The following is a 19,508-nucleotide window of genomic DNA, read 5'->3' as shown; positions in this document are numbered from 1 at the left end:
GATGTTGCTTCAATATATATTTTGTGAAGAGCACCAGTCCCTCCTGCACCCCCACAACATGATGCTGCCACCCCCTTGCTTCACGGTTGGGATGGTGTTCTTCGGCTTGCAAGCCTCCCCCTTTTTCCTCCAAACATAACAATGGTCATTATGGCCAAATAGTTATATTTTTGTTTCATCAGACCAGAGGACATTTCTCCAAAAAGTATGATCTTTGTCCCCATGTGCAATTGAAAACCATAGTCCGGCTTTCTTATGGCAATTTTGGAGCAGTGGCTTCTTCCTTGCTGAGCGGCCTTTCAGGTTATGACGATATAGGACTCGTTTTACTGTGGATATAGATACTTTTGTACCTGTTTCCTCCAGCATCGTCACAAGGTCCTTTGCTGTTGTTCTGGGATTGATTTGCACTTTTCGCACCAAAGTACGTTCATCTCTAGGAGACAGAACGCGTCTCTTTCCTGAGCGGTATGACGGCTGTGTGGTCCCATGGTGTTTATACTTGAGTACTATTGTTTGTACAGATGAACATGGTGCCTTCAGGCATTTGGAAATTGCTCCCAAGGATGAACCAGACTTGTTGTGGTCTACAGTTTTTTTCTGATTTCTTTTGATTTTCCCATGATGTCAAGCAAAGAGGCACTGAGTTTGAAGGTAGGCAATGAAGTACATCCACAGGTACACCTCCAATTGACTCAAATTGTGTCAATTAGCCTCTCAGAAGCTTCTAAAGCCATGACATCATTTTCTGGAATTTTCCAAGCTGTTTAAAGGCACAGTCAAGTTAGTGTATATAAACTTCTGACCCACTGGAATTGTGATACAGTGAATTATAAGTGAAATAATCTGTCTGTAACAATTGTTGGAAAAATTACTTGTGTCATGCACACAGTAGATGTCCTAACCGACTTGCCAAAACTATAGTTTGTTAACAAGAAATTTGTGGAGTGGTTGAAAAATGAGTTTTAATGACTTCTGACTTCAACTGTATATATAACACGGGGCTGTAAACCAAACAAAGAACGAGGCGTAAACCTCTAATAAATACACGAGACGAGAACCGTAACAACAAGTGCACACTAACATGGTAGCACGCAAGCCTATACAACAAAGCACAGGTACTCACAAGACCAACGGATATGAATCAATAAACAACAAGGACAATGGGTAACCGAGGGCACATATATACACATACTAATCAGGGGGAATGGGAACCAGGTGTGCATAATGAGACAAGACAGTCCGGGGTTGGTGGTAATGATCCAGTTCAGTGACGCCTAGAAGGCCGGTGACGTAGACCTCCAGAGCTGGTGAACGGAATGAGCAGCAGTACCAGGGGTATCCATGACACCAATAACATTGGGTCTATGTTACTGACTAAAATCTGGGTTTCTGACTGTAATTCAACAATTGCAAATGTTTGTTTATTACCTGTAGCCTAATCAGAAGAGACAGTTACCTACATCTAATTCATTCTAGTAATAGCTGATTGGCAACTGCGATAGAGCTGTGGCAATGATCATAATTGATAACTGAACATGGGTATTAATTATTACATGATAAAACAAGGCTACAACAGCAATGAATTGAAGTTGTGGGCAGGAAGAGGCTCTCGTTTTGTGAAATGTAGTGTGTAAAGCAGACAGAGGAGGAAGTTGTCACATTTGTTTTTAACATTACGATAGAGGTAAACCCAGAATGTTGTTTGAGAATGTTTTTTAATTTGTTTATTTTTTCTACTGGTAAGAATAGATGAGTTTCCATGTTTTAGTCTGTGGGTGTAAGCGACTGGTGCTCGCTGAAATCGAGCGGGCTGTAAGGGACTTAGTGGGTTAAGTTTGGTGTAGAGGTATGACGAGGTTGAAGGCGGAAACGTTCTTTGATAGTTTCTGATTATTGTTGCTCGGTTTTTCATTTGGAAGAGTCAGCTTTTTAAACCAACATGGCTCAGTTTAAATTGTGATCAATTTTTCATTTGGAAGAGTCAGCTTTTTAAACCAACATGGCTCAGTTTAAATTGTTTTTACATTGTAGTAAAACAAAATCTAATTTGATATACATTTTGACATAAAGTTACTACATTATGTAGCAATGAATGTTTTTTCCCATTAAAATGCGATTTGATTAAAGTTAATGCCTTCAACTGCCTTCAACTGTATTGGAGCAGGAAGGTAATGTCATTTAAAACGATAATCTGTTTCCATTACATGGAACAGTGACAAGTATTTAAAGTGAATGTTTTAGTATTGAATATTGATCTGACAGCGCATGTTTTTTGATGGTCCTAGATTTGTTAAATCATATTTTAGATTTTGACTAAATTAATGAAACAGGTTCAAATTAGGTTGACAGTGTGATAGGGGAGTTGGTCAACTGTGCCCGTAATTGATTTAGACTTGTCTAAAATTGTTTATTTGGGGTATCGGGTTGATTGTGGAGGTCTACCCACTGCTAAATTGATAGTAATTTAGACTAAGAATGCATTGGGATACTGTAATTATAATCCTGATGAGAAAGTTAATGCTAGAATTACAAGATGAATGTATTGTATATTAATATAAATGTACATTCTGCCAGTGTTGATGTGTGTTATGTAGAGGGTTTTAACTTTGAGTGATAGAACCAATGTGAATCACTGAAGAATGTTATTCTACATTTTGGTTGGATAATTAATTGGGTTTGATTATGATTTGGAAACTGAATGATTTTCAAAAACAGACTAATTGATTTAAGTACGTTTTTAGTATGTTAATAACTATATGAGTGGAGCAATTAATGTATTTTGGATTGATTGGAGAATGGAGAGGGTGAACTCTGATCCTGAGAATGAAATTGATCCTAATCTATTTGACCTATATCCAATACCAAATTACATTTGTGATGATAATGTTAATACTCAGGAACTATAGCAGGTTTATGCTAATGGACCACAGAGTCCATAGGCATTGCCTTATAAATAGTGGGATCATGATGCTTGTCCTGGGTCATGTTCATTAGGCACTAAACAGAATAAATTTGACTTAAACCAGGAGTCACTACCTGGATGTGTCCAACAAGATATGCTAATTTTAGTTTCTACAGATGGGATGGAAATGGCTACTTCCGCCATGCTGACCAATGGGAGTGTGCTCAGTATGAACATGATGATTTGTATTAATGTCTTTTTAAAACTTGTCATTTTCTGTTAAGTTGAGGGACATTTCAAAATGGTGGAATATGAGAGAAAAATTACATATTACCTGATTTGTTTGATATTAATAGTTAACAATGAATACTTAAAATGTTAAGACATTTCTGTTCTATTATTGCTGTGTTTATATGGTCTCCACTCTAGCTCCCTGCAGCTAATCTGGGTGTATGGTCAATAATGGGTTTTACTAGAGATAGTTTAGGAGTAGAACAATTCCTCATTGTCTCAAAATCATCCTTGCATCTGGGAGACTAAGCCAAAACAACACCGGGTGCAGATAACCACAATATGAACTTGTGGTGCCCCCCAATCTGCATGGGAGGAGTGGAACCAGCCATGACTAAGCATTCTTAGTGTCAGCTATATAAGAATGAACATTGTCTGTAAAGGTTAAGCCTCGACAACACATTTTAGAGAGTGGGGTCGACAGCTTCATTATAGCAATAATTAATCGATATTAAATAAAGATAATTGTTTGAAGAAATGACACATTCTCTCTCAGTACAAATTTCCACGCCAGGTGTTAGTATTACTCCACAACTACAATACAATACACAGTTTAGTGGAATAAAAGCTGTCTGCTCGGGAGCAGGAAACAAGGAATGGATATTTACTTCATTTGTAACCACTTAGGACTGCAATTGCCCTCTACCCAGAGCCTACTGAATAAAATATGTTAGTTTGAGTGTGTGGATCTGCAGGGTATTCTCTTTTAGCTTTTAAATGTGTTGCTCAGCATCGTATCAAATGGACAGACATACAGACAGCTCCACTGCTGATGTTTGGGCCTGCTTCTTTCCTCTTCATCCTCTCAATTTCCCCTCCCCCTCCTCCCCCCTCTCCCCTCCAGCCATGTCAACATCTGCACAGCCCTAGCAAGGCTAAACATCTGAACAGCTGACTGTTCACTGTCACACCACATAGCCCTCAGCACAGCACAGCAAGGAAGAGAGCAGCACAATGACTAAACCCACAGTATAGAAACCCACAGTCAAGTCACACAGTAGAAACTAGCAGCACTGCTTACAGCAGTAAGCACAGCAGGGGCTCCAATGCTCACTGATGTATATCTGTGAGTTTGGGGGGGAATTCATGTGTCTGAATTGACTGTTTGAATATGGTGTCTGAATTGATGCCATATTCCCCAAGCGAACATTATGCATTTCAGTATATGGGAAATGAGGTGTCATTTGATGTTTCCCTTCCCACACTAAGAAAAATAGACATCAGTGATTGCTGGCAAACCCGAGCACTCTCAACAAACACACAGAGACAAGTTAAAACCACTAGAGACTTTATCTGATGAAATGTGTTTTTTTATGCTGACTGACTGTCAATCTGTAGCTGACAGATACTATCTGACAGTTAATATCACAGATGTTTTTAAATAGAGATATTTGAGACTGGCATTTACTAGGGCAGCTACTGTTGTTCAGAGTTCCACAGAGACCCATCACTGAAGAGAGATGTCCAAACACTCAAGAATTGTAGACTGTGTTCATGAAGATTCAGCACCTCCATTCAGTACTGTCTGTATGAGTGTGTCTGAGCATGTTTTCGTTATTCCATGTACCTGTTTCCCGGGAGATCTGCACAAAGGCCTCGACACCGCTCTCGCCGTAGTTCCCCTCTGAGGCGAGCGTGGACACGTAGTTCCATCCCATCGCCGTGACGATGTCCATCATTGCCTGGGCCTGGTAGGAGTCCGGGGGGACGACGCGGGAGAAGAAGTCATACCTCGTGTTGTCACTGAGCTCCGGCGCTGTGGACGCATAGCTGATCTGAGGGATCTAAGGAGACGGAGAGAGAAAAGAGGGACGGGGAGAGTTAGGACGGAGAAGGAGAGGAGAAGGTGTTTAACATATTATAACTTATAATTAGATTGGGAGCCAAGGACACGCATACATGATCTGAGGGGATTCTGAGGAAAGACAGAGTAAGCCGAGAGAGAGAGAGAGAGAGAGAGAGAGAGAGAGAGAGAGAGATGAAGGGATGCGTTGAGATAGATGAGAGTAGAAATGGTGTCACTCTTCAGAGGATAGGGGGACAGAATGAGAGGGTAATTACTGATAGCGTGGCACTGAAGAAATGGAGATAGATTACACTAGCCAGAGGTCATATTCCATCCAAGTGGTTTATCAGAGACCAGACAGCCCAGCTGAAAGAGCCCCAGAAAAGCAGAGACCCCAGTCAAGGAGCCTGAGACAGAGAGGCAGAGAAGCTAGGCAGGAGAGCCCCAGACAGGAGACAGGCTGGGGTATGAAGGTAGGCAGGGAGAGGCTGGATAGGTAGGCAGGCAGAGAGAGGTTTTGTTAGAAAGGTGTTTTTTTTATCTGTTTTTTAAATCTAATTTTACTGCTTGCATGAGTTACTTGATGTGGAATAGAGTTCCATGTAGTCATGGCTCTATTTAGTACTGTGCGCCTTCCATAGTCTGTTCTGGACTTGGGGACTGTGAAGAGACCTCTTGTGGCATGTCTTGTGCTGTATGCATGGGTGTCCGATCTGTGCACCAGTAGTTCAAACAGACAGCTCAGTGCATTCAACATGTCAATACCTTTCATAAAGACAAGCAGTGATGAAGTAAATCTCTCCTCCACTTTGAGCCAGGAGAGATTGACAAGCATATTATTAATATTAGCTCTCTGTGTACATCCAAGGGCCAGCAGTGCTGCCCTGTTCTGAACCAATTGCAGTCCTTTTTTGTGGCACCTGACCACATGACAGAACAGTAGTCCAGGTGCGACAAAACTAGGGCCTGTAGGACCTGCCTTGTTGACAGCGCTGTAGGTGGAGAGAGAGAGGCTTGGGGAGGCATAAAGGGCACGCAGACAGACATGCAGGGAGAACAGGGAGGCAGGGAGGGCTGAAAGTCAGATGGCAAAGTAATGGACCCTGGGTGAGAGATGGCTGACTGATAGGTTGATTTCTTTTGAGGGAGAGACTGCCCTAGGGCTGAATTATACACACACTCTCTCACACACACTGACATACACAGACATGTACACACACTCACACTTGTATGCTCCCACTGCCATGCACACTCATACACTACATACAGTGCATTCAGAAAGTATTCAGACCCCTTGACTTGTTCCACATTTTGTTACGTTACAGCCTATCCTCATTAATCTACACACAAGACCCAATATTGACGAAGCAAAAACAGGTTTTTAGAAATGTTTGCAAATGTATAATATATATTTTTTTAAATACCTTATTTATAAAAGAATTCAGACCCTTTGCTATGACACTCGAAATTGAGCTCATGTGCATCTTGTTTCCATTGACTATCCTTGAGATGTTTCTACAACATGATTTTAATCCACCTGTGGTAAATTAAATTGATTTGACATGATTTGGAAAGGCACACACCTGTCTATATAAGGCCCCACAGTTGACAGTGCATGTCAGATCAAAAACCAAGCCACGAGGTCAATGGAATTGTCTGAAGAGCTCCAAGACAGGATTGTGTCGAGGCACAGATCTGGGGAGGGGTACCAAAACATTTCTGCAACATTGAAGGGGGAACACAGTGGCCTCCATCATTCTTAAATGGAAAAAGTTTGGGGGAACCACCAAGATTCTTCCTAGAGCTGGACTGGGAGGTGACGAAGAACCTGATGGTCACTCTGACAGAGCTCCAGAGGTCCTCTGTGGAGATGGTAGAACTTTCCAGTTGGACAACTATCTCTGCAGCACTCCACAAATCAGGCCTTTATGGTACAGTGGCCAGAGGGTAGCCACTCCTCAGTAAAAGGCACATGACAGCCCGCATGGCGTTTGCCCAAAAGGCACATAAACGACTCTCAGACCATGAGAAACAAGATTCTCTGGCCTGATGAAACCAACATTGAACTATTTGGCCTGAATGCCAAGCGTCACATCTAGAGAAAACCTGGCATCATTCCTACGGTGAAGTATGGTGGTGGCTGTGTCATGCTGTAGGGATGTTCTTCAGCGGTAGGAACTGGGAGACAATTCAGGATCGAGGGAAAGATGAACGGAGCAAAGTACAGAGAGATCCTTGATGAAAACCTGCTCCAAAGCACTCAGGACCTCAGACTGGGGTGAAGGTTCACCTTCCAACAAGACAATGACCCTAAGCACACAACCAAGACAATGCAGGAGTGGCTTCGGGATAAATCTCTGGATGTCCTTGAGTGGCCCAGCCAGAGGCCGGACTTGAACCCAATCAAACATCTCTGGAGAGACCTGAAAATAGCTGTGCAGCGACTCTCCCCATCCAACCTGACAGAGCTTCAGAGGATCTGCAGAGAAGAATGGGAGAAATTCAAAAAATACAGTTGTGTCGAGCTTGTAGAGTCATACACAAGAAGACTGTAATCACTGCCAAAGTTGCTTCAACAAAGTACTGAGTAAAGGTTCTGAGTACTTATGTAAATTAATATTTCAGTTTTTCTTTTTTGTTTATAAATTGCAAACATTTCTAAAAACCTGTTTTTGCTTTGTCATTACTGGTATTGTGTGTAGTTTGATGAGGGGTAAAAACAATTTAATCCATTTTAGAATAAGGCTTTAACATAACAAAATGTGGATAAAGTCAAGGGGTCTGAATACGTTCTGTATGCACTGTATACACACACATAACACACACACGGAAGTGTGCACACACACGGAAGTGTGCACACACACGTTGTCTAAGGCTGCTTCAATGGCATTCTCGGAGAGAGGGAAGAGCTGCCAATCATAATCAAGACCCAGAGGCAGGTCACATTCTCTCTCTCTCTCTGTACACACACACACACACACACACACACACACACACACACACACACACACACACACACACACACACACACACACACACACACTGTCCTGATAGCTGAACACAGCAGAATCAGTAGATGGGGAATGGAAGGTGTGGAGGGATTCTAGAAGGACAGCTCCTTGTAGTGAATACTGATGGAACCCATTGCTCAGTGTCTCTGAGTCTCAGTGCTATCAACGCTTGTCAGCTCAAAAACAGCACATCTAACAACGAACAAGAAATTGGAGACTTCTTTGATTCTCAGGCAAGGAGGCTCTCACGTTCACTAACTTTCACCAATCTTCCAGCCATGAAAGACTATTATACTAGCTACATTTTCAATGTTGTCAGCGCTCTTGGAAGATATATTTGTTTTGACGAATCGTAAGTGAACTTTTGAAGAGGTTATAGTTTCCAAAACTAAGGAGTATTACAAACACAAAGCAATACAGACGTTCATAAAGTTTAGTCAAGTAGATATTAATAATGAATGTTGGTTGAAGGTAAACAAATGAAGGATAGAACAGTGTATCTTATTTTCCCACATCAAAGGAAGAAAGATGTGAGCTCATGAATATGAAATCGCGTTTGTCCGTATCGGCATGGCGATGAGAAAGTGACCTAATGACCTCGTAAAGCATGCCTCTTTTGATCTCTGTTAAAGAGAAAGACGGAGAGAATGAGAAAATGAAAGACTGAGTGGGATGAGTAACATAGAGAGGTGATGAGTTGATAAATAAACAGTATACCACACACATTAAATAAATACTATATACTGTGCTGTATACTGTGCTGTCTACTATACTGTATATTGTGCTGTATACTGTGATGTATACTATACCGTCTAATGTACTGTATACTGTGATGTATACTATACCGTCTACTGTACCGTCTACTGTGCTGTATACTGTGCTGTCTACTGTGCTGTATACTGTGCTGTATACTGTACTGTCTGCTGTGCTGTATACTGTGCTGTATACTGTGCTGTATACTATACCGTCTACTGTACTGTATACTGTACTGTATACTGTGCTGTCTACCGTGCTGTATACTGTATCGTCTACTGTACTGTATACTGTGCTGTATATTCTGCTGTATACTGTGCTGTATACTGTGCTGTATACTGTACTCTATACTGTACTGTCTACTGTGCTGTAAACTTTACTGAATACTGTGTTGTATACTGTGCTGTATACTGTACTCTATACTGTACTGTCTATTGTGCTGTATACTGTGTTGTATACTGTACTGTCTACGGTGCTGTATACTGTGCACAGCGTACAGTTAAAGTCAAAGCTACCTTTATGAATACAACCCATTCTGCTGACCTGAGTCATATACATAATTATGTATATGCTATATGTGGCTCTGTTCACGAGTCACTAGTCTAACGAGTCACAACTCTACGCGTTCTGGACTAATGTAGAGAAACAAGGATAAATTACCGCTCGCCGACTCCATAATATCAGTCCTTCTGTGGTGACAAGCTTGTGACTCCCTACCGTACAGTGGAAATCATCTACGAGCCGAGGGTTGAGAAAGCAGCCGTTTTCAAAGCAGAGGGAGGGAGAGTCAAAGGGAGGGGAGGAGGAAGGAAATGAAGGACTCGTTCCGATTTCACTGGAGAAGTTGATTTGGCTGTGAATCCACCTCTAATTCCATTCGCTCGAATGAATATGCAGATTCAATCAGAGCTGATCAAATAATCAGCCTGCCGCTCGGAGAGTGTGGAGGGAGTGGCTGAGTGGCGTGGTTCAAACCGACGCCAGGGGAAATAAAGTCCCCACGGTTACACATCCCACCGATCAACATGTTAATACTATTATACACATACAGTACACATGTGCCCACACACACACACACATGTATATTGACAAACACAAGCACATACATGTAATCACACAGGCCACAGGTTAGCATTGTATGTATGTCTGATAGGCAGACTTTACACAGGTAATATCAAGGGAAGAAGAGGACATGGGGACAGACAGTGACTTACTGTAAGGTCGATGTCACGTTGACAGATGATGTCACTTTTGGGAAATACGCTATAAGGAGGCCAGTATTGTCCATCGGGACCTGTACATTATACTTCAACTGATGTTGAGAGGACTCTAGTACCAGTTACCTGCTCATTCTACCAAGCTACATTATAATATCCACCCTGAACCAGGTCCCTCTGGGGGAAGATGGAAACATTTCTCCTCTCTAGGTATCTGGAGGTTCAGCACACCACTACCCTGCTGGGGCTGCTCTGTGTGTGTGTGTGTGTGTGTGTGTGTGTGTGTGTGTGTGTGTGTGTGTGTGTGTGTGTGTGTGTGTGCGTGCGTACGGTGCTAATGGAGCTGTCTTGGGCAGGGACGGAGCATTAGGCTGATAGATGGGACCGCTCTGTAGCTAATTAACCCAGACACACACACAAACACAGGAAGACCTACTGTAAAACAATCTGACAGAGAAGGGCGGACATGCGTCAGGATAAAGGGCGAGGGGAGAGACAGTTACACGCACACACACACACACAGAGTTGATGGGCTGTATGCTGCTGCAACGACACAGTGGCTGGTCAGGGTCGATGGTGGTTATTTAGCAGGAAATTAAGACTCAACTCAAACAGCTAACTGAAACAGAGGACATGTTTATGTGTCACATATTTCCACCATCGTGTCACCTCCCCTTTTAGACTGTGTTACAGGTGAAGATGAGGAGCTACAGTAACAGATTGTATCCAAGGAGAATAGTGACATCACCAGTTGTCCTCCTGCCTAATGATAAGCACGCCATGACACTCATCAAGTTCCCTTCCCAGCATGCCAATCTGCACCGTAGCACCCAAATCTGCCAATTAGGTTAATAAGGCCCTGTGTAGTTTGTGTGTGTGTGTGTGTGTGTGTGTGTGTGTGTGTGTGTGTGTGTGTGTGTGTGTGTGTGTGTGTGTGTTCCTGCATTAATTCATGTTGCTGAGGTGATTCTGAGAGATGTAGCTAGCTATAAGCTCTATGTAAATGGCTCAAATCCCCTCAGCACAAACAAATAAAGTATATATCAAAGAAAATAAAAACAATCGCCTCATTCTGTCAAAACTCATCCTTCAATCCTGACCCAGGATCCCAGCAGAGGTTTTAATTGCTTCTAAACAACATTACTATTCTTGTCTGTGTGGAGAGCAGAGCTGGATGGATAACGGGAGAGGAGGATAAAAACCGGAAGAAGAGGGATGGGGGAGATAGGTGGGAGAAAAGAAGAAGAGGGATGGAAACAGGGAGGGTAGAATAAAGAGATAAAGGGGGGATAGGGGGGGAGAGAGGGATGAGAGAGAATATTTACCCAACTTGGCTCCAGTCAACTTAATCAAACCTGGATAACATCCCCCTCTCCTCAATCCTGCAGTGATTCCTTACCCCTGATTACAGCCTCACACATGCAGCTGGCATCCAGACCTGGCCAATCAAATTACCAGCACATTCCAACACCGCACACAGGGTACTAGATAACAAGGTGAACTAATTAAAAGAGATAGATATACAGTAAAGTAGAAATAAAATATGAAAACCTTCAATTAATAGACCACGAAAGAGAAATTGAATATTCATACATTTGTGATATTGACATGCTAGTAGCACAACCCACAGTGCACTCAGCACGGTGAAGATAACAAACATTCCATCAACATGTGCCAGTGGCTAGGTACCGTGACCACCACACCAGTCAAATTGGCAAGTTTAGAGGTTGATAGGGCAGGTCCCTTTTCCTTCCCTTACTCCTCATTCAGGAAGAGCTATTGGTGAGGTAGTATGTCGTTACAGAGCTCTGCCAGTTGCAGGCCTACTCAGATGTGTGAGTTCATGGGTGTTTGGGACTGTGTTGGAGGCGCTTTTGGCTTTGTGCTCAAGTCAAGCTAATATTGTACTTTGTAAATAATGTCTCTGGTTTCAGTTCTTTCATCGCCTGCAGTGTAAATTAAATACCCCCTATTTTGTGCCTGATCTTCTGACTCTGACATAACTGTTGCTGCTCCAACCTACTAGGCTGTGTGTGTGTGTGTGTGTGTGTGTGTGTGTGCCAGGTGAGGCAGATGTGGTGCCTAGGCAATAAAGTTTTAATATCTTCGTCAATATGACTGAGGGTTCCCCTGCTCTACTTTTTTTTATTTTTTACATAGTATCACTGAAGAGACATCCTTATTTGAAAGAAAAACAGCACACATACATGCAACATATAAAAACTACATGACACCTGACATAGAAATACAATGAATAAATACATACATTTAGTTATGGTTGTCTCAACTGACATGAATTATCTGACATAGATTGGCATACCGTGTCAATGTCAATTTGACACACTTGTCATAGAAGCATCATGTCAGATTTACATTCAAATTCCTCCTCCGTACAAGTCGATGAACCTGTCTGAGCCCATGGCTTTGTGAAGGAACATTTTATGTCAGAATCCAATCATTGAAATTGTGTAATAAAGCATACGTGTAACTGTATGAAGCATAGGTCTTAAGTTAAAACATTCTACTGCAATGGTTTTATAGGTAAGAGCTATGGAAACAACCTGAGTCTATAGATCCCTTGTGTGTATTTTAGATTGTACAACCCAGAGTGAAGGGTTTGAAAGGATGAAGTGTCTGGTTGTATGTGTTGATTTCACTTACTTTGATAGAAGAACCTAATTTTAATAGAAGCTATAATCTAATGCTTACCTTAAAATTCAACGATAATTATCACAGAGTGATAACAGGAGGGAATGTGAAGAAAAGTTTTATGTTTGTGCTTTTCTAATAACCAATTCGACTGGGTTCATGTAAGTAACTGATTGATCATGCCTGGGAAGAATCCTCACTATCAGTATAAGCAATTTGGCAGTACGCCCAGAACATTGTTTTGAGAACCGAAAGGGGTGTCTCAGTTTCAAAGTCTCAGCTTGGAGTGAGGAAGCCTCGTGAGGTATAGGTCGGTCAAATGCATGAACCAAATGTTAATGATGAATTAATTATGATTATTGAATAAGCTAAATCATGCAAATATACTTGTCTGTGTAAGCAGTATATAAGAGAACTAACGGGACTGCACCGGCAGAGCTCCTGACAGACGTGTACTACTTGGTGCATACATTTGTTGGAACCTCTCCAGCTTGCTGATACTAAATAATTATTTAATATTGACTTCAGGTGTCCCTGGTGGTAATTTCCACGACAGCTTCATAGGATATAGAGGATGATCTGGGCCGGCTGCAGGCATAAGCAAGTTTGAAAAAGTTTGAAAAGTTGAATTAGAAAGTTAGAAGAGTAGAATACACAAAGTGCAAGTTCGGAATGTGGTTGTGCATCAGCAGTATTTCTCTTGTTATGTCAGTCACTGACAATCACTCAATTAGCCATGTCAGCTAACAATTTTTAGATTGGTAAGTTAGTCTAGCCAGCTATATAAACTTGTAGTAATCATGGCTGAATACTGACCGGTCACAAAGGGCACATGCCTAGGGGCCCTGACCTCCAGGTGGCCCCCATTGATTGTGTTAGTCACTCTCACTTAGATATCACTAACATGGCATAAGTCATGGCAAAATGTGTAGAATTGCAGGAAATTAGCTGTAAAACTGCTCATTTTTATCTGTGACCCACAGCAAAATGAGTACAAATCTCGCTTAGGGCCCCCAAAAGGCTAAAGGCTACCATGAAGATGATTATGCGTGAACTGGCCGGCCTCCTCTCGGTGTGCGGCGGGGAATGAAGTGTGATGTGATTTGGACTGGATAGAAGGATCATGTCAAACTCAGTGCCGGGCATTGTCATTGGAGGAGCTGCTGTCTGACTGTCTGGGGGTCTCCCAAATGGCACCCTATTCCCTACATAGGGCTCTGGTCTAAAGTTGTGCACTATGTGCCATGGTCAAAAATAGTGCGCTATATAGAGAATAGGGTGCCATTTGGGACGCAACCTCTGGCTGACTGGATGTCTGCTGCTCATACATACTAATAGATATGTGTGATCCAATGCATTTAGCACAAAGAGATGAGAGAGAAGCTGAGGTTAAAGATCTGCCTTGTATGTAATGCAGACCTGGAAGACATATACACACAAAGGCCGTGCCTACACCAACACACACACACACACACACACACACACACACACACACACACACACACACACACAGAGGGCCATCCTCCACATGACATTAAATGGATCTATCCATCACTCTGCCACCAACCAGCCATCGGACATACACAGAGGGCCAAACACACACACACACACACACACACACAAAGCTGCAGCCATTATCTGTGTAGTAGATGGGCAATGTGGCTCATTGAGGCCAGTAGCTGACTGACATTTAGACCTCAAATAACTCTTCTGAATTCCTGCTGGAGGACTGAGCAGCCCTGCTGGCCTCTAGACTAGACTAGACTAGACTAGACACACACACACACACACACACACACACACACACACACACAGCGCTGCTGGCCTCTAGACTAGACACACACACTACACACTGAGCAGCCCTGCTGGCCTCTAGACTAGACTAGACTAGACACACACAGCGCTGCTGGCCTCTAGACTAGACACACACACTACACACTGAGCAGCGCTGCTGGCCTCTAGACTAGACTAGACTAGACTAGACACAAAACACACACACACACACACACACACACACACACACACACACAACACACACACACACACACACACACACACACACACACACACACACACACACACAGCGCTGCTGGCCTCTAGACTAGACACACACACTACACACTGAGCAGTGCTGCTGGCCTCTAGACTAGACACACACACACACACACACACACACACCACACACTGAGCAGCGCTGCTGGCCACTAGACTAGACACACACACACCACACACTGCGCAGCGCTGCTGGCCACTAGACTAGACACACACACACCACACACTGAGCAGCGCTGCTGGCCTCTAGACTAGACACACACACACCACACACTGAGCAGCGCTGCTGGCCTCTAGACTAGACACACACACACCACACACTGAGCAGCGCTGCTGGCCACTAGACTAGACACACCACACACTGAGCAGCGCTGCTGGACCGTCAGGGCTGTACATTTGTTACATGATGCCTCTTGGCAAAAAGAGGCAGGGACCAGGGCGAGAGAGAGAAGTGTCAGGAAAAGAGAGACGGAGAGAAGAGGCAAGAAGAGAGAGAGAGGAAGATGCACTCCTCTGCTCCCATGCCATTGTGGATCATGCATATTCTGGTCAGCAGCCCAGCCTCAGTCAACCCCAGCACTCAGCCTACCTCTACTAGACTGTTGTGTTGTGGTTGTCACTGAGCAGCACATAAGGTGGTTTCAATGATACAGCTGGATGGAACACAACGGATTGTCAAACACAGAGACAAACAGGCAGAATAGAGCAGAGCAGAGCAGAGCAGAACAGTCCTCCAGTATACAGAAGAAACAGGAGAAAGAGGGGGAGTGAGAGGGAGAGAGAGATGGAGAAAGAGAGAGAGCGGGAGAAAGAGAAGGACCTTGAGTTACAGGCCACTGTTTTAGGGTAAAACTAGGCCCTCAAAAAAAGGCCTTACTAAATACTTGTATTGTATTAAATAATTATTTTGAAAGAGAACATATTTGCCTAGGATCTCACTTGGTGAAGGCCACGGGACTGAAAATGGATGAACGCAACAACAATGTCTCTATCACTAACAAATACAGTCACGGTTGGTAACTCTACAATTCACTTGAAAGGCACTCTTGGAAATGTGCAAATAAGGCTTTACACTAACCAGTGTGTTCATTTAACACTGAAAAGTGTGGACCCGTATACACCAGTGTTTAATTGAACACTGTTAGTGTTGATTTAACACAGATTAATTTGCTGTTCTCACACACACTGATTTGCCTTATAAATTGTTGATCTAACAGTTTAGACACATGAGAGGTTGTTCCTATCACCAGGTGTGTGTGGGATCCCATTTACATCTTCCTGAGATATATGGGTCATTCCACCAATTTTGAGAAGTGTAACTTTAAAAAAAAATAAACATTGATTTCACCTAATTTTTTTACTTGCAATATGTAACTTTTTGGGCGATCCAATGAAATTCACATAGACATTTGAGTTATATATATGTAATTCTCATTGAAAGCAAGTCTAAGAAGCAGTAGATATGTTCTATGTGTGCCATTTCTATGCTTCCCATTCTGAAGTTACATTTTTGCGTCTTTTACTTTCGGTTTTGTACACCAGCTTCAAACAGCTGAAAATACAATGTTTGGGGTTATTAAAATTATATTTCACAGAGGTGAAAATGGTACAATGATTCTTTACGCTCTTAGAAAAAAAAAGTGTAACCATATAGGGTTCTTCGGTTTGTCCCCATAAGGGAACCTTTTTGGTGCTACATAGAACCCTCTATGTAGGGTTCTTCATAGAACCCCTGTATATGGTTCTACCTCGAACCCTCTATGAAGGGTACATTTACATTTTACATTTATGTCATTTAGCAGACGCTCTTATCCAGAGCGACTTACAAATTGGTGCATTCACCTTATGATATCCAGTGGAACAACCACTTTACAGTAGTACATCTATATCTTTTTTTGGGGGGGAGGGTAGGGGGGGGTTAGAAGGATTACTTTATCCTATCCCAGGTATTCCTTAAAGAGGTGGGGTTTCAGGTGTCTCCGGAAGGTGGTGATTGACTCCGCTGTCCTGGCGTCGTGAGGGAGCTTGTTCCACCATTGGGGTGCCAGAGTAGCGAACAGTTTTGACTGGGCTGAGTGGGAACTGTGCTTCCGCAGAGGTAGGGAGGCGAGCAGGCCAGAGGTGGATGAACGCAGTGCCCTTCTTTGGGTGTAGGGACTGATCAGAGCCTGAAGGTACGGAGGTGCCGTTCCCCTCACAGCTCCGTAGGCAAGCACCATGGTCTTGTAGCAGATGCAAGCTTCAACTGGAAGCCAGTGGAGTGTGCGGAGGAGCGGGGTGACGTGAGTGAACTGCCTAGGACCCTCTATGAAGGGTTCTACCAGGAAGCCTTTCATCTTTGGGGGGGTTCTTCCTAGAACCCTCTATGAATGGTTCCACCAGCCTTATTAGCCTTTAAAATTAAATGATTTATGACAATGCATTGCATACACTGAGTGTACAGTGTACACTAATTCATAGGACCTTTCTTTGAGGGCTTAGTTATATGCTAACATAGTGATGTTACATCTGATACCAGAGCTCCGAGGCATACGTCGAAATCGCTAGGCCGTTTATTTCCAAGCAGTGTGCCGATGTTTGTATCACTTTATCAGAAGCATGTGATCAATGACATCCGAAGCTACGTTTTGTCAAACAACCACCTAATTGGTTTGATATTGGTTTCGGGAGAAGACAAAAAGGCTACTCTGCGCACGCGCTACGGCGTGTGCGACGTCATCTATTTCTACTTGCACATCATCAACTGCTCATCTATCACTCCAGTGTTAAAACCTCTCTGGGAAATGTGGGATGTTAGTGTCCCACCCGCGGGACACACTAGTCAACAGCCAGTGAAATAGCAGGGCGGCAAATTCAAAACAACAAAAATCTCATAATTCAAATTTCGAAAACATACAACTATTATATCCCATTTTAAAGATACATTTCTCGTTAATCCAACCACATTGTCCAATTTCAAAAATGCTTTACAGCGAAAGCATAACATTAGATTATGTTAGGACAGCGCCTAAACAAGAAAAACCACGCAGCCATTTTCCAAGCAAGGAGAGGCGTCACAAAAACCAGAAATACAGCTAAAATGAATCACTAACCTTTGATGAGCTTCATCAGATGACACTCCCAGGACTCAATGTTACGCAAAACATGTATGTTTTGTTCGATAAAGTTCATATTTATATCCAAAAGCCCCATTTTACATTGGCGCGTGATGTTCAGAAATGTTTTGCCTCTCAAAACTTCCAGTGAATGAGCACATCAATTTACAAAAATACTCATCATAAACGTTGATAAAATGTACAACAGTTATTGAAAGAATTATAGATACACTTCTCCTTAATGCAACCGCTGTGTCAGATTTCAAAATAGCGTTACGGCGAAAGTACATTGTTCAATATTCTGAGTCCAGAGCTCAGCCATCAAAGCAAGCTATACAGTTACCAGCCAAGTTCTGGAGTCAACAAAACTCAGAAATAGTATTATAAATCTTCACTTACCTTTGCTGATCTTCGTCGGAATACACTCCCAGGACTCCCACTTCCACAAGAAATGTTCGTTTTGTTCGATAAACTCCATATTTATGTCCAAATACCTCAGTTTTGTTGGCGCGTTCAGATCACTCTTCCAAAGGCATAATGCACAAGCGCAAAACCCAGACGAAAGGTTTCATTACCGTTCTTAGAAACATGTCAAACGATGTTTACAATCAAACCTTAGGGTCTTTTTAACATAAATCTTCGATAATATTCCAACTGGACAATAGCGTATTCATTACAGAGGAAAAAGTAGGAACGGTGTGCCTGCGCAGTAAACAACTCATAGGTCTCAGGCTTGTGTCAGCTCTTATTCTCTCCCCAGTAACAGTGGAAGCATGAAACAAGGTTCTAAAGACTATTGACATCTAGTGGAAGCCTTAGGAAGTGCAAAATGACCCCACAGACACTGTAGTTTGGATAGGCAATCACTTGAAAAACTACAAACCACTTCCTGGTTAGATTCTTTCTCAGGTTTTTGCCTGCCATATGAGTTCTGTTATACTCACAGACATCATTCAAACAGTTTTAGAAACTTCAGAGTGTTTTCTATCCACATCTAGTAATAATATGCCTATCCTACCTTCTGGGCCCGAGTAGCAGGCAGTTTAATTTGGGCACGTCATTCATCTGAATTTCCAAATACTGCCCCCTGTCACTAAAAAGTTAATCTGCTAAATTGTAATTACTTGCTACTATGGCCTATTTATTTCCATACCTCCTCATGCAATTTGCACACACTGTATATAGACTTTCTTTTTTCTGTACTGTATGCTTGTTTATTCCATGTGTAACTCTGTGTTGTTGTTTCTGTCGCACTGCTTTGCTTTATCTTGGCCAGGTCGCAGTTGTAAATGAGAACTTGTTCTCAACTAGCTTACCTGGTTAAATAAAGGTGAAATCCATTTTTTTTAAAATAAATCTATAAAATTTGTCTGTTCTAAATTCTTTTGACCAGCAGGTGCCACTAGTGTACACTATGTTGATCAAAGCCTTGGGTAATGAACTTATTTTAGACACAATTGGCTGGAAATGCTCAATGCGTCAGGAAGCTTTGTTTCTCCATCAATACACTTACACAGCAGTGTTAGGAAACTCCTTGTTTACAGACCACATCAGACCTGCATGTCACATTGTGGTGACTTGCAAAGTTATGTTTCATTCCTATTGGAATTCAGCCAGAGTTGGGCTATCCAACAAGTGGTATCACCTGCAAACTGCATTTAGAATGACTGCCAGAATAGGGAAGATTGAATGCTGAGAGTACCTCAACCATCTAAACTGGAACAACCATCTCAGTAATGGGCGTAATAA

General features: G+C 42.5%; 1 protein-coding gene across 2 annotated transcripts in view; it reads right to left on the bottom strand.

The window, feature by feature from the left end:
• Window positions 1–19,508, bottom strand: part of LOC106609203 (metabotropic glutamate receptor 8) — a 264,733-nt gene that overhangs the window by 157,105 nt on the left and 88,120 nt on the right. For both annotated transcript variants that reach the window (XM_045721976.1, XM_045721975.1), the window contains exon 3: window positions 4,764–4,980. In XM_045721976.1, the coding sequence (XP_045577932.1) occupies window positions 4,764–4,980 (217 nt within the window). The remainder of the gene's footprint in view (window positions 1–4,763; window positions 4,981–19,508) is intronic.

This window comes from Salmo salar, chromosome ssa07, assembly GCF_905237065.1.
Source record: "Salmo salar chromosome ssa07, Ssal_v3.1, whole genome shotgun sequence".
Taxonomy (NCBI): Eukaryota; Metazoa; Chordata; class Actinopteri; order Salmoniformes; family Salmonidae; genus Salmo; species Salmo salar.
The sequence above is the reverse complement of the archived record's forward strand: the minus strand, read 5'-3'. Positions and strand labels throughout refer to the sequence as shown.